This window comes from Durio zibethinus, chromosome 3 (assembly GCF_047325235.1).
Source record: "Durio zibethinus cultivar Kanyao isolate XHJ-2024 chromosome 3, ASM4732523v1, whole genome shotgun sequence".
Classification (NCBI taxonomy): Eukaryota; Viridiplantae; Streptophyta; class Magnoliopsida; order Malvales; family Malvaceae; genus Durio; species Durio zibethinus.
The window spans coordinates 7,824,292-7,841,952 of NC_143164.1; the positions used below are offsets into that span (position 1 = coordinate 7,824,292).

At 28.2% G+C, this 17,661-nt stretch overlaps 1 protein-coding gene across 1 annotated transcript; it reads left to right on the plus strand.

Moving 5' to 3' along the window:
• Positions 1-15,971: 15,971 nt before the first annotated feature.
• LOC111299974 (uncharacterized) lies at positions 15,972-16,454 on the plus strand. The gene has a single exon (XM_022895528.1). The coding sequence runs from the start codon at positions 15,972-15,974 to the stop codon at positions 16,452-16,454; it is 483 nt and encodes a 160-aa protein (XP_022751263.1).
• The last annotated feature ends 1,207 nt before the right edge of the window (positions 16,455-17,661 follow it).

A 17,661-nucleotide genomic window follows, 5' to 3' on the forward strand; every position in this document is an offset into this window, starting at 1 on the left:
AAAAAATATAGGGTTGTAATTTTCATTCAAGATTAATGGATTGAAGCCTTGGTGTGGACAACTAAGAGGAGAGAATGTAGGTTCCTTATGAAGAAAGATCGAACCTCTATAAATCATTGTGTTTGATTTCTCTATCTCTATCTTTTTACCTTGCATTTGGTTTAATATTATCAATTTATTGTTATTTGTATCATATTTTGATATTATTTTTAATTTTCCATTCAATTACTTTGAAATCATTGTTTGGGAAAAATTTGAAGAAATCTAATTCATCTCCCTCTTGGATCACCATCTCACTTATAAAACTAACAATTAGTATCAGAGCTTTGGTCTCCTTTTGTAGATTTAACCACGTTGAGTAAAGATCCTATGGCTCAATTTACATTCCGAGATGGTGAGAAAGTCCTCAAAGCTCCTATGTTTGATAAATTTAAATTTTGTAAATGAAGAATAAGGATGAAGATGTTCATCATGTCACACAATTTTGGAGCTTGGTTAATGATAGAGAGAGAGCTTGTAACTCCTTTAAATGATACAAACTATTTGAGGCAAATAATGGATGATACAAAGGCCAAGTACTTACTTTATGGAGCTCTTGACTCCTCTAACTTCAACTTGGTGTCAAAATGTTTAACTTTAAATGAGATATGGAGAAAGTTAGATGAGATATATGAAAGATAAATTTACAACTAAAATGCATCGTGTCTCATGGCTTTTAAAAAGCTTATGGCAACTTCTAATTCTATTGATTCAAATTCATATACTTTGATGAATTACAAGAGGCTTACAATAAGTTGTATGATGAATGTGAATCAATAATGAGGAATTATAACAAAATGATTTCAAAGTTGAATGTAGAAAATAAGTTTTTGATGAATGCAAAAACTATTTTAGAAAAAGAAAATGAAAGGGTGAAAATAGATTTAAAAAACTCTCAAAATATGTATGAAATTTAAAAAAAAAAATGTTGATTTGAAAAGGAAATTTGATGTTTTGATGAATGTAAAACAAGAGTTTTTAGATAAGAGTTTAAGGGCTAAAATGATCAAATGCAAATTTTATCATTTTCATGGTCATACTTCACTTACTTATCTTATTAGAAGAAAAGTCCATTTTGAATTAGACAAGTATGGGTTTCTAAAGGAACAAGAGACTTGGTGACTAATTTCCAAAGACTCAAAGTAATTTGGGTACCAAAAATCAAATGAAAATATCTCTTGTAGGTGTGCTAGAGTAAGGAACTATAATATGATATTGAAGATTGGAACTATATACACACAATGGAGAGATGGGTAACCTCTAAACTTTATTTGAAGAGAATATGAATTTAGTTACATATTCTTGATGAAATTTGAATGCTTGATTGATTATGCAAATTTTAGTTGAAATTGATTACAAGACCATAATCTTGAGAAAATGTGAGCTTGAATTGAATATGTATTTATTTTTTCTCTTGAATGTATAATTTTAATAATTTCTCATGCTTGTTATTATGTATAATGCTTATTTGCTTTAGATACATCTTTAGGAGAATTCATGAATGCTTTAATGAATTTATCGGATTACATGTGCATGATTTTGATATTTGAATATTATTTGTGAAATTGCTATTGGTGCTTGATGTGATTAATTGTGTGCTAAATTATTTTTATATTTATGCAAAACTTAGGGGGAGCACTTAAAGTTTAATGATTTTGAAATTTTGTGTTTTGCTTTGAGAGTGATTTTTGCTAGACTCAAGCTTTAAAATATGAAATATTATTTTAGCAAGTTTTTAATTGTAAAATGAATTTGAATATCTTGAATTCAATGATTTAAACTTGCTCAAACAAAGAAAACTTGAAAACTTGTATTGGTTTTAATTTTTCATAGTGTTACATGCAAGTTTCAAAGGATTTTTTAGCTTAAAATATCAAATCTTGTTTTTGAACATTTATAGGCATAAAAACCATTTGAACTTTTTCAAAGTGTGATATAAAACTTTTTTAAATGGCTTGAAGAGTTTAAATATGTGTTTAAACATATTTGCCTATCTTAATAGCCTTTTTCAATGAAATATGAGGATTAAGAGTTGACATTTTGATTTTCTTATTTTCAATGCCAAATGATCACTTGAACAACTTTAATGCTCACTTGAACAACTTTGTTTTGTCATTTGAAATTTTTTGGAATGGTTCAAGTTGGTTAAATATGAGCTTGACTAATTATGAGATTTATTAAGGTTTTTTTCAAGCAAAAATAAGCTTCAAAATATCAAAAATAAAAATCTTGAAAATATTAAGCTTTAAATGATTTATCATATTGTATTTTGGATAAATATATTTGTTTGAATGATTTTGACATGTTGGAAATGATTTTGTGATTTTTATATAAATTGATTTGTAATTATTGAACATGCTTATATGATTATGATGTTTAAAATTACTTAATTTGTTTATACTACTTGGATCTTATGAATTCTTTAAAATAATTTTTATAACTCTTGATTTGTGATTTAGAAATTGATGATCATCTTATGCTTAAATCATAAATATTGATGTTTGATTGTTCATCTTTTGATTTCTTATGAAATAGTCTTGAAATATGCTTTAATTCTTTATCCTTATTAATTCAAGATTTATTTCTTCTCTTTTGTTGATGAATTGATGAAATTTATGAGCTTAAAAGATATATATTGATTATTTGTTCATCTATATTTTTGGTCAAGATATGTGCTCATATGATGATTGATTCAATTTGGCCTTAATGCTTGAATTGTTTATCTATTGATTGTGAAAGATATTTTGTGAAATATGCTTATTTTTGTGCTTAAATGTTTTAGTACTTTTGTGAAATATTTTGGGTCTTTGTGCTCAACTAATATATCTCTTGATTTGTGATTTTGAATATGATGAAATACTTGTTTGTAAATGAAATATCTTGTTAGTTCATCTATTGTTCTTGTCAAGTGTATGCTTATGTGATAAATGTTATTTATCTTTACTTGACATGCTTGCAGCATAACTTAAGTGAGTGATTTTCTTATAATGCTTATTTTTAGCTTAAGTGATTATTGATTATGGCCCATAATTTGTGTAGAAATATTTATGCTTTTATGCTAAAATTTTCTTAAATATGTTTTTGATGATAAATATATTTTCCTTGAGTTCTTAGTTTTTATATAGCTTAAAATTTATTTTAACATATTCTTTGGTGATTTCTTGAAAATATATGAATATTGAATATGTTTATTTTGTGTTCATGAATGATCTAAAAAGTTTGATTTTTGCACATTACATGAGAACTTTTGCTTTAATGCCATTTTTGTGCTATTTGATGCTAAATTGATATATGACCTCTAACTTAAGTATATATCTCCCTTACAATTGGTAACTTGTACTTAGTGAATAAATTTTTTTTTACCTATATTGACTTACAATATGGAATTGTTTTCTAACAATTGGTATAATTTTTATCAATTAATTTTTTTGATGCTTTTAATGAAAATCTTTTATCAAGAATATTTTCTAAATCTATGCTAAGAGAACTTGAAATGAGCATGAATAAGCCTATATTTTTATAATTTCAAGTATAGCAAGTAAAGCATGTCATCCTCATCGATCAAGCCCAAATACATTAAAAACTAGCTCAAATGATGTGAAATGGAGGATTCAAAGCCTCACTCAACTATAATGAGTACAACAACATAGCTTGATAAGGATGGAGGTAATTATATTGAATATATGCTATGTGCCTATGATTTATAATGTTTAATGCATAATTTGATAAATGCTTGCTTTTATATGTGCAAAAATGAGATATTGTGTTTGAATTTGTGAACACTTTGCACAAATTAATCACCAAGCTATTTGATAGAATTTATCTTAACTTTGTTAAATGCTTGGATTAATTAATATTCGTGCCTAGTTCTTGATTACTTTGATTAATAGTTTTTATAGCATGAATATTCGTTTAAATCTTTGAACATGGCTACGAGTTAGCTATATTGATTTCTTGATTTTTAAATTGATTTGACTCATAGTTAGGAATAATAAATTTAAAATTTATATACATGTTCATTGATTGAGATCATTGAGATGGCAAGTGCCAAACTATGCCAAAATGCTTGCATATATATTTTTTAATTAGGTATATTGCTTATGTATTTGGCATATGCTTGTATGATTTTGATTGAAATATATGATTGAATACTTGCATATGTTTGAGTTAAGTACATTGCTTTGCATTGAAATAATTTGAAATATATTTGAAATTATACTTTTAATATTTCTTTGCTATAGCTTATGTGTTCATCACGTTTGAAAAATGCTTGAATAATGTTTGTTATTACATGATGATAATTGAACCTCATTACTCATTAGTATTTATGATTTATTAAATACATATAAGCTTTTGGTTCTTGTTTGGATAAGATAGTTTATGAAATATTACTATTATCATATATGCATGTATTGAATGAATCCTTCATATGTTTGAAGTATGTGTGCTCTATGAAAGTTGTTGAATAAAATTGCTAACAATTGGTAACAATTAGTATCAAAATTGCTAAAGAATTTTTTAACTTTTATGGACACTTGTTTATGTGTCTATCTTTGATATAGCTTGTACCTTTCATGTAAAATTGTGTGTGTCTTAATTGATTAATCATTATTTTGAAAATGAGGAAAAATCTTAGAATATAATTTTGCTTGATTTATTTTATGATAACAATTGGTATACTTCTTGATAACATATCTTTAACAATTAGTATCCATAACAATTGGTATGAGCTTATATGCATGTGCTTGAATTTATGCTTAATTACCATTGATGTTTTAAGTTCTAAGCACATCTTATGATAACATGATTTATGAGTAGGTTGCATATCATTTATTATCTTTTACTTATAAATTTTATGTAGTTAGGTTGAATGAATGATTTTGTGCTATAACATTTTAATTGGATACACTTATGCTTTTGTACTTGAATACATGTATGTGAACTTCATTGTGCATATTACACTTAATTACATACATTTAAAATACTCTTGATATTATTGGTATCAAGTATTTTGTCCCATGCCTTGAATTGATCTCTCTTTCTTTTGAAATGACAAAAAAATGAAGAGAGTTTAGAGATATTTCTTCTTACATGCTTATAGCAGTTGATATATGAGCATAAACATTTGATATAAAGAGCATAAACAAAAAAGAAGAGAAATGTTTCATGAATATATTTGCTAATGATGCCTCTTTGTGTTTATTTGCTCATCAATATGCTCACGCCTTTTTGCTATGACAAAAAAAGGGAGAAATATCATATGGACAAATTTGCTTATGTTTAACATGCATATGTTTTATTGTTCTTATTTCATATATTTGAGTAACATATATTTGTTGAGTTGTGTTAGATTAAGATGCATTAATTGAAGAGGAAGTTTGCCTTGCATTGTTTAAGGGAGAGTTTTTCAAAATGTTTTTCAAAATCTTAAATGTCTTAAAGAAAGTTTTTTATCAAGTAAATTTATCTTTAAGTTTTGTTATATCAAAAAAGAGGAGATTGTTAGCCTTGAATTGATCCTTATTTTGAAATGACAAAACATTAAGCTAAATAAGATTGATCAAAATTTTGAAAAAGATTTATTTAGTACATGTTCTTAAGTTTTATATTTTTGTACTAAATAAATAATATATTTTTCAAAGTTTAAACAAAACTTTCTTTATGTTTTCTTATTTCTCAAATCAGAACTATCTTTAAACATTATTTATTTGAGCTTAAATGAAAGTCTAATTATTATTTTTAAAGTGAACTTTTTCATTTTAGACTCCATACAATTTTAATAATTTTGATTTTGAGAAATAGATTAACTTAAGAAAGTTGTTTTACAAGAACAAAGTTTTCCAACATGGAAAATTTTTAATTTTTTTATATTAATTCACAAAACTTTAATACTTGAATTTTATATGGTTGGAAAGCTCTTTGAGTATACTTTCTAATGGATTAAACAAAATCAAAATCCAAATTTTTTTAGAAAAGATTTTGAACTTTTATTGGACATTTTATGATTGTTTAAAAATTGCACAAAGGATAGATTTGAAAATTCACTATAATTATTACACAATGAATTTGGTGATGAATTTTATATGGATAGAAAGCCCTTTAAGTCTAGTTTCTAAATCTTTAAACGATTTGTGATTTGGATTTGTATAACTTAAGATATGATCAAATTAGTGAGTAGAGTGCAAAATAAGAAATATGCACCTAGATGGACAGGATCGATCCCCTCAGGGAAGGGATTGATTGATTTTTCTTACAGAATGTAGGTTTGTGCTCCTGGTTGAAGAAAGAATTGATCACCCTATATAGGAGATCAATCACCCCCTTGAACCAATCGATCCCCTACATAAAGGGATCAATTGGGTAGTGTTATTTGTAAAGCATAATTGGCTTCTAAAAGTGAACCAATCGATCCCCTCATGGAAGGGATCGATTGGGTCTTGTTTTCCAGGCATGAAATAGGTTGAAAAAGTGAACCAATCGATCCCTTCATGGAAAGGATCGATCGAGTATGCTTTGGAACAACTCCAACGGCTAGTTTCTCATGCTTTCAATAACTATTTTCTTCTCCCAAGCATCCCTATCGGCTAGCTCTTCAATTTCTCTATATATTGGCCACTTTAACACACCTAAAAGGTTGATGAATTAAGAGAGCAAGATCAAACAAGTCATATATTCATTCTCTCAAAAAAAATCAAGAGGTTTAAAGCTTTAAAGTCTATATCTTTGTATTTGTTGTATCCAAATCATTGTTGTTCATTCATCAAATTTCTTTGTACTTCATTAGGCAAAAACTTAACCTTTGAGAGGTGTTTTTAGTTTGCATTTTTATTAAGTGGTTTTGTAATCAAAATGTGAGGTATATTTTTGAATTTGTGGAATTAAGAGGTTGCTACTTAGCCTAAAAAGTAGAGTGTGTAAGGTTTCTATCTTAAGCCTTAGAGAAAAAAATAAGGTTATAATTTTAATTCAAGATTAGTAGATTGAAGTCTTAGTGTGAACAACCAAGAAGAAAGGATATAAGTACCTTGTGGAGAAGGACTGAACCTTTATAAATTTTTGTATTTAATTTCTCTATCCATTTCTCTTTACCTTACATTTGATTTAAAATTATCAATTTATTGTTATTTGCATTATATTTTGATATTGTTTTTAATTTTCCATTCAATTACTTTGAAATCATTGTTTGGGAAAATTTTAGAGAAATCTAATTAACCCCCCTCTTGGATCACCATCTCACCTATAAAGCTAACAGGATAGAGCCATGTCCTTCCTTGCTGGAGAAATAAACAAAATTTAGGTCACATGCCTATTTTTTTACATAAGTTATGTAATAACTTGTTTTATCTTTTTTGTTATTTATTTATGCTAACTCTATTCTTGTTTGTTACTCCCTTTTTGCATAAATCATGTTAACATCGATAGGTTCGCAATTATTTATTTATTTGTTTGTTTGGTTGTCTATTTTCATTTATTTCATTCATTTCACTCATTCATAGATCATTATCATTCATTCATCATGTCATTGCATAATAAATAAATCTTTTGCTTTATCAGGATTAGCAATTTAAAAGACATGGGAGATCAATTAGAAGCACAGATACAGGCCTTGAAACTCAACCAAAAGGAATTTGGTCATGACATACGAGAAATAAAAATGCAACTTACCAAGTTGGTGGAAAAGCTTGAAACGACCCATTCTCAAGAAGCCTTATCACACCCAATTTGTTTATGCATCACATAAACACTAGGTCAGGACCAAAAAACTTCTCACAATACTAATGGTACCAATGCATCTGATGGCTTAAAAAAAGATTAAGTTAAAAAGAAAGCAAAAAAAATAGGACCTTCTAACTTAATCCAAACTCCACAAATTGGTTCATACCCAAATCTACATCCTTATCTAGTTATCCTTCAACAATCATTTTTGAAAGCCTAAATAAAACTGGCTCCTATTTAATCCTCACAAATCAACCTAAACCTATACTATTTTCCAGTTATGAACAATGTGTCCCAAAACTCTAATGCTTATCAATCCATCTAGTAGCCAAGTTTCCTAACAAGCCATCCAGTATATACACTTAATTCTGTTTTGAGGCCTACAACATTGAGACAAACAACTACTCAACCTAAAAAATTATAGAGTAAAAAGAAAGAGACAGCCATCATTAATCCAATTTCCATTACTTACATTGGGCTATTCCCACAACCCTTTAAAAACCATCTGATCGCATCGTTTCCTTTAGAGCTACTAACACCTCCTTATCCTAAGTGGTATAATGCTAATGCTCAGTGTGATTATTATTATGAAAATGTAGGCTATTTTATAAAAAAACTACCTCACTTTTAAACATAAAGTGCAGGGTTTTATCAAAGTTGGTTGGTTAAGTTTTAGGAACAAAGGGGAGCTCAAGATTGCTGAAAGTTTATTGCCTAATTGTATTAGTTAAAAAACCTATCAATGGCAATATCATGATCTTGAAGTTGAAATATAAAATTAGGCAATAGATTTTAGGATTATTTAAGAATATTATTTGAAGATTCTTATTGTTAGGATAATTTTCAATTTTTAAAAGCTTTTTTATTTGATGGCATTCAACACGTGCATCTATCTATTCATTCATATAAATCTATTTTTGTTTGCATAAATTTGTAGCTACCCATCATCCTAATTCTTCATTGTGATAATAATGGTTCAAGGGCTTAATCATTAAAAGTTTCAAAGAAATCTACTTGCCATTTATCCAATACCCATGGAGTAAGAACAAAAGAGCTGAATTGAGAAATTTGAAAAAGCTTAAAATGAAATGAAATGATACCTGACCCAAATAATGGGAATGTTGAAAATTTTCAATGGATAAGTGCAGGAAGCCCACGATCAAAGAATCGGAGATTCCTCATACCCTGCTAGGTTTGGCTCACATCAAGTCTAAATATCCCAAGGAGCACAATCACTACAAGCCTCACTTTTTGGGGCATACTCTCATCCGAAAATACCTTTAGTAGTTGCACAAGGATAGTCCCAAGGATACACTATTCTTAGAGATAAATCTGATCCAATCCGAATCTCTAACGATTATGAAAAACTAAAAAAATTAAAAGAAACTTCATTTGAAGTAATAAAAAATTAAAGCACCTAAAAAAAGATAGATCTCATAAAACAGAGGCTTCAAGTTATTAAAGGAATAGATTTTTATGGATCTATGAATGCATCGAAGCTTTGTTTGGTGCTAGATGTGATTGTTTCGCCTAAATTCAATGTCCTAAAATTTGAATAGTATGATGGGACTACATGCCCAATGACCCATGTCACTATGTACTATAGGAAAATGGTTGTCCATGTTCGTGATGACAAGCTCTTAATTCATATATTTCAAGATAGTTTTACGAGGTCTATTGCTAGGTGATATGCTTAGTTAGACAGAACTCCATACTTCATAAAAAAACTAGTTAAGGCATTAGCAACCCAATATAAATACATTGTAGATTTGGCTTCAGATAGTCTGTCATTGCAAAATATGAAGAAAAAAAAAACTACTAAAAGCTTTAAAATATATGCTTAAAGATGGAGAGATATAATCGCCTAAGTTCAACCATTGCTCATAAAGAAAAAAATCATTATTTTGTTTATTAACACTTTTTAAGTACCTTATTATGGCAAGATGATTGGGAATACCATAAAAAAAATTTACAAACATGGTAATTTAGAGGGAGATAATTCATAATGTAGTTAAGAGTGGAAAACTCAATGTAGAGATATGAAAAAAGATGATGCATCCTAGAAAGAAGAAGATGTGCAAACTATAACTCATAAGGAGCAACGGATAATGGTTTTGCCTCGTATTATCCTCACCTAATTTACCACCTTTACTACCATTCTATAAATAATGTCTTATCAAATTTTTACCTGAACCAATTAAAGGTTCAACCAAGCTTTTACCTCCAAACACCTGCACCTATACCCCAACTAGTTAATCAATCAAATCTCTTTAGAAATAACAAAAAAATGTGGCAAAACAATAACAAAGAGAATCATGTCAATCTTATTCTTATATCTTACATTGAATTGTTACCCCCAACTTATCTAAAATCAACTTTTGGAACCTTTGTGTCCAGAATCCCTTTAACCTCTTCACCTAAAATGGTATGAACCTAATACAAAATGTGATTACCACAGTCAAAATCAGGGCCATTCAACAAAGAATTATCCTGCACTGAAATACAAGGTTAGAGATCTCATTAAGGCTAGAAAAGTAGAGTTTGAAAAGAAGAGAGATTATCATGTCATTGAAGGCTTTTTACCTTGATATATTGGAGAAAAGGTGAATTGAAGGTGTTAAAGCATCGATCTAAATAATTTTGATGCAATGGTTAGATGAGGAATCAGAGAAAGGTTTTATGTGTTTTTATGGGTAAATGATGGACACTTCGTTTAGCATTGCAAAAAGGTTGCTAGATTCAAAAAAAAAAAATGTGACCCTTTTGTTTCCTTTTTAATTTTTCACTTTGGTGTTAAACATGCATAGGAACTTCATGACTTGTATGAAAGTTTGAATCTGAATGCAAATTGAGATATTGTTTTTCCATTTCATTTTCGTCTCAAGTTTTTTTTACAAATTTTCTTTTCTTTTCATAATAAAATGTCTAAAAGAAAATTGGTGGTCGTTGTTATGAATATATCCAAACAAAATATTTTCATGTCCTTTTCATGTCCCAAAACCACTTGAAAAATCTTAATGCTCTAAAGGATACAAGTGTGAACTTTATGATGCCTCTCGTCAAGGCAAGAAACATTGAAATGATCAATTTGAAAATACCTTTTTAGTTCCTTAAAATTAGACAAATATGATGATTTAATAGGTGTCAAGGCTATGCTTCAAACACAAAGTCATTCAAATAGCCACAAATACACAAATGCACCATTTTCATATCTAGGTGTATATTGACAGAAAAGCATGATTTCTTATTACCCTAAGACTACCTAGTTTTGCCACTATCTAATTTGATGATAATATGTGTAATTGAGACCTAAATAAACCCTTTCAACATAATTTTCATTGTTACATTGTTGGCCTATCAAGATAAGACAAAGACTAGTTGTCATATGAGTTATAAAATAAGAAGAAAAGAAAAAAAAAAAAAGATCGATGGTTACATTATGCACTATAGATATTCAAATGATTTCACAAAAAATAAAAATAAAAAAAAACTCAAAAAAATGATGAAACAAAAAAAGAGAGGTGATAAAAACAAAATTCAAATTTTTCAAGGAATCATGCTTCAGCATAAGTGACCAAACTTGAGATGACAAATGACCATCTTTCTTCATCGTTTCACAAATAAGAAATTATTTATTTGTTACCCCTTTGAGCCTAATGAATTCTTTCTAAATCAACATTGATCAAGAATCACCCTATATATGAGGAAAAAAAATAAAAATAATGATCTATTTGATGAAGTCATGCTTTGACAATAGAGGAATAATGCCTTATGTTGTAGGGGTAAATGTTAAATGAATTAAGTTTTAGAAGTTTTGAACATATTCCTGCAAAAGTTGAAATATGCAAGAAAGAGCAAAAGTGAAAATGATGGAAAAAAAAAAAAAAGAAGAAGAAAAGAGATGATAGGATATTAAGACCAAAGAAATAAAAAGGATAAATGCTCGAAGGAAAGTCCTTCACATGATATGAAATGATCCTTGGTCTGATCACCTTCAAACACATGTTTTGGGTCTATTTATTCATTCCTTCATAACCTCGAACCTTGGCCTATGTTATATACCTCGAAAAGTCCATTTTGATCAAAATGGATACTTGAACTAAAGAGTTTGTTCCTTATAGAATCCTTATGATCAACTTCACTTTTGTTTTTTTTCTTTGTAAAATTTTCTCTTTCATAAGAGTACTTGAATGCATGAAAAAATCATAAAAAAATAGAGAAAAAAAATGGAGAATGAAGTTTTAGGGTGAAAACTAAAAAATGAGCATTCTAGAGCAGAAATGAGATTGTAACATGAAAACTCATTGCAATCAATGATTGAGATATGTGCAAGAGTTATCATAGAAAATCCTAGCATGATCATAAACCTACCACAATTGGTCTTGACATCTATTAAAATACCACATTATGATACTAAAATAGGTGTCAAATCTGATTACACATCAAAAGAAACTTCCAAAGGAATTTATTGTTGAGCTTGGATAAATAGAAATTCAATTTTCTCCATCAAGTCGTGAGGTTTCTTTTGATAATCAAGACCTCAATATGATAATTAACCATCCAAGCCATTTAAAAAGATGGAATTGCCATTCTGTCCAAACATGTGCTTAATAATGATCATCATTTTTTTTAGGACTTAAGAGTCACATCATTTCATAAAGTTGACAAGGCAATTTTTTATGAAAATTTAGTCAATGAAATAAAATGCTTTTGGGAAGAAAAATAAAATTTTGAAAATTAAAAATAAACAAATTTGAGAAAAATAAATGGCACCATAGGAAGCATTTTTTATTACAAAAATATGTTTAATCAGTTGAGTTTCACCATAGTTCAATGGTTTGTTTTCTTCAATTCCTTTTAATCAATTTCAAGCTGATCTTATGCATGTTTGATATGAAGATGAAAATAAAATCCAACTTGTGAAGAAAGAAAGCAGAAATTGATGAAAAATGAGCAGCAAAGAAAGGATTTGGAATTGGAGATGAAGATTTGGGATTAAAAGAAAAAGAATTTTGAAAATTAAGAAAAGAAAATTTTGAGCATTTACATATTTTTGACTTTATTTTTGCATCATTAGCTTGTCCATCATTATTAGGGATGTATGCATTGGCATCTTCATAAAAGATATTTGCATTTCATTTGTATCATCATTTTAAGAGAAGACATTTGCATCATGGTGGTGTTTGCCAATTTAAGAAACATTAAAGAAGAAAAAAGAGAAAAAAAGGGCAAAAACATATTAAAAGATCAAGAATTTTTAGGAATTTTAATGCAATAACACAAGATGAGAACTTTAAGCCCAATCTATCTAGCATGAAGGTTGTTAACCCAGTGAAATCGGCATTAGTCAAGAAAAATGTTGTGATAAATTGTTTTCAAAGTATTAGGTGGTGATATCTGGGTATCAAAATATGTATTTCATCTTCTTCGATGGTGATATCCAAACTCTTTTCAAAATTACTTGGTGATGATATCCGTGATATTAAAAGTATAAATTTCATATTCTCGGTGGTGATATCTAAATGTTAAAGCTAAAATTCCATTTTCTAGGTGTTGATATTCGGGTGTTAAAGTTGGAATTCTATTTTCCCCGTGGTGATATTCAAGTGTTTAAAGCTTGAATTTAATTTTCTTAGTGGTGATATCTAAGACATTTTCAAAATCACTCAGTGGTGATATCCAAGATTAAAGTTTGAATTTGCATTTTTTTCTCTACATTTGTATTTTCTCGAAAGTGATATCTGAGTTTTTTTCGGTGGCAATATTTAAAGTCATTTATATTTTCTCAATAGTGATATTCAAGTCTACTTTGATGGCAATATCCGAAGTTATTTGTATTTTCTTGATGGTGATATTCAAGCATTTTTCGGTGACAATATCCAAACCCATTTGCACTTTCATGATGGTGATATTCGAATTTCTTTTGATGGTGATATCCAAAGTCATTTTTATTTTCTCTATAATGATATTCAAGTTCCCTTTGGTGGTAATATCCGAAAACATTTGCATCATTTCGGTGGTGATATCCGAGTTTTCTTTTGTAGCGATATCCGAAATCATTTGCTTCTTTTTGGTGGTGATATTCAAATTTCCTTTGGTAGTGATATTTGGATTATCTTCAATGGTGATATCTGAAATCATTTGCATCCTTTCAGTGACAATTGTCATAACATATCAGTCCAAAAACTTAATCACTAGATATAAAAATTAAAATTGTGAAAAATGCAAAGAGTCGCTACTAATTTTTTTAGGGTGTGATTGATCACCTAAAAAATTTATTTTTCTAATAAAACGGGTTTAGAGTTTATTAAAAAGATGATTTTGGTCTACAAAAATAAGATTGGGTTTGAAAGTCGATTATATGTGGGGAAGGATTAGCACCCTCACATCGCCCACAAAATTAGTATCAATTAATTATGCGCTATTTATAATTCTAGATAAAAATGATTTCTATATGAAATTTAATTATAATTTCCTTAATCTTATAAAAAGAAAATTAATTTAAAGAAAACTTTATTTAGGAATATTATGAAAATCTTTATATTAAAAAAAAATACTTTCAAATTTTTTGACATAAAAGTAAAATTCAAAAATAGCCTTTTCATCTAAGATTTATTATATCATTTCTTAAAAAACAATAATAAAATAACATTATTTCTAAATGATAAATATAGGCAACTCTCCAACATTTAGATAGATTACCAACAATTATTTTTACGAAATACTATTTGAATTTTATTTGTTTAAAACAGGTTTTTCAAAAACTTTTTATGTAGTAAAAAAATGAAAAATGATATAATTAATATTAAACATTAATAATTAGAATAAACATATATATGCATTATAAATGTACACATTATTTTAAAAATGAGTCGGATGCAAATGATGATAAAATGCGAATTTATGAATCAAGTTTTCAAATATAAAGAGATTACCTGAACTCTCCAACCTTTAAGTAGAGTTTAAATGCAATTATTTATATTTAAAATCTTATTTTATTATTTATTTATTATTTATTTTTTAGTAAAAATTTTATTTTAAGTTATGGAAATATATGAAAATTCTTAATGAAATAAAATTTCTTAAATACCCTATCATCTAGACAGCGTTCAAGAATAAATTATTTCATAAAAGGGTTTCATACAAATCCTTAAAAATTTAAAACGAAGTTAGAGTTTTGAGTAAGTTTAGGATTGTAAAGTTTAATTTAGGTGTTCCACTAAGGCTTTGAGATTCGGGTTAGGATTTAGGGTTTCAGGTTTCACTTAAAGTTTGGATTTTTAAGGTTTCATTTAGGGTTTTGATTTCACTTAAGGTTTTGATTTTAAGAGTTTCATTTAAGGTTTCAATTTATCGAGTTTCGATTTTCGAGTTTCGGTTGTGGTTTTAATTTTGAAGTTTCATTTCACAAATTTACAAGTGTCTCTAAAAATTTTCAATATCTAAGCAAACTTTCTTGAGCAAGCTTTTTTTTTTATAATTTCTAAAAATTAATTTTTATATATATTTTTCTATACAAGCTTGCTTTTTATAATTTTTCTAAAAAAATTTATATTTTATATTTTATATTTTTAATTAAATTTATTATTATTATTATTATTTATTAATCTTTTATCTCTATTATTATTTAATAATTCCTTAACATATAAGCGAAATTATTTTTTTAAAATACGTTTTTTATTTTCTCTAACATCTAGGCAAAGAATTTTAAATCTTTTTATTATTATTTTGGCATAAACCTAAGATATATGGGAAGTAAATTATATTCTAAGTAAATTAAAGCATGAAAAATTAAATAGCATTGAAATTAGAAAAAAGTATTAAAATTTTATACACAATGCAAATTCATATAAAACAAACACAAAATTATTAGAACATGGCAGGCGCCATTGAATCACCAAAACTAATATATTCAATTAACTGGACAGCACATAAAAAATACAAGGTCACTTTAGACTTTTCCTATTTTAGATAATTATGTTTTTGTTAATTATTTATATATCTATAACACAATTCTCTCGGGAATTGTATTCCTACTCCTTGTTTTGTTGGGAGTTCTAATGTATATATAGAGAGAGATCTTTCACGATGGAATTGTAAAAACAAAATTAGGAAAAGCTACAAATTCTATTGATAGGAATTCTGGTTTCAGGTACTTTTTCAGAACAAGGGAATTACATCGACTGGAGAATGATCAAATCCCAGATGACGACGACATGGATTTAGAGGCCCATTTTCGTTGTTGCCATGCTTTGATCAATCTCTACCAACTGGATTCCCAGAAACTCATTGAAATATTCGAGCGAAAATTTTTCCACCAGTTGTCTTATCTCACTTCTGGCGGCCAACGAATGCCAGAAACGGTCAGGTACGAGTGTATTCTGGACATCTTGGAGTTCACCGAGTCCATGTTGAGTGATGAACGCATCGTGAACCAACTGATTGCCATGACATTTGGAGCCATAAGATATAATGATGAGGCAGAGGAGGATGAAGCTGGAGAGACATCAATGGAAGTTAGTTTTGTTCCAGCTAGTAAATCAGGCATTGAGGCATTGAAGAAGGTTTCTGGTTTGGGCTGTGAATGTGTGATTTGCCTTGGAAATTTTGCCAAGCAAGCTAATGGAGACTGCAATGTTCAGTGGCCGGAGAAGAGTCATTTGTGTCCATTCGAAGACATTTTGCACTTTAATCTTTGAATAATACATGTTTCGTGAACTAATACTCTTTGACCAAAGCAGATATATTTAACAAAAGAAACAAAATCTTTCCCTATTTAGAAATTTAAACATCTATTGACTTATATTAAATAGATGACTTTTTTTAATAACATGATTATAATATATATATATATTAACGTGAAATAAAACGTTTTATATAATTTTTTTATATTTTAATTAGTGGACAGGATTCTTGAAAGTTTAAATATTAGTTAGCACAAAACTACATGTACTATAATTTAATTTATGAACCGATCGGACCCAAAACAGTGAGCCAGGGAATCCCCTTTATGGATTATAGGGCTGTTAGAGGAAACTTGAAAGTGTAGTTACGTCATACTGTTGAAATTTGGAAAGGACAACTGTCGCCTGCAGGAAACTGCTATTACTTCTTTGTGGGGGTTAACCCGGATTGGTTGGAAAGATTTGTGATAATTTTTATGTTTTTTACGTGTTTGGTTAACGGAAGTTCACGAGCAATGATTATAAATAATTAAAAAATTTGTTGCATATATATTTGTTAGTGGCATTTTTTGTTCGTAAATATATAATTATTTTTTATCTTAAGAGAAGCTCATAATTAGATTCGAGGTCTTTTGATTTTTAATCCAAGTAAATTTATATAAATATTCCCACCCCCTCTAAATAAAATAGGGATTAATTCTTCTTTTAACTCTCATTTTTTTTAAAGTTCCTTTTTTCAATTCTTTCATTTTTATTTTTAAGTTTATATTCAATCCCTTCCTATAATCAAAACTTAACAAATGGCACGCGAGATAAAAGCCTTTTTCGATTGAGTTCAAAATGACATAACAAAAAGGTAAAAAAGCTCACATTCAACTCAACCAAAAAAATTCGAATTTACAAAATACTTTTATAAAAATTCAATTCAACAAAACAGTTCGACCTAAGAGTTTGGATTCATCTTAGTTAAAAGAATGTGGATCTACAAAATACATTCATAAATGCCTAATTCGATAAAATAACTCGACCTATGAACTTGAACTCAACTCGATCAAAAAAGTTTGAATCTACAAAATACTTTTATAAATGTCCAACTCGACAAAATAGCTCACTCTAAAAATTCGAATCTACAAAATGCTTTCATAAAAGCTTAATTGGACAAAACAGCTCGGCTTAAGAGCTCAGACTCAACTCGACCAAAAGAGCTCAGATTTACAAAATA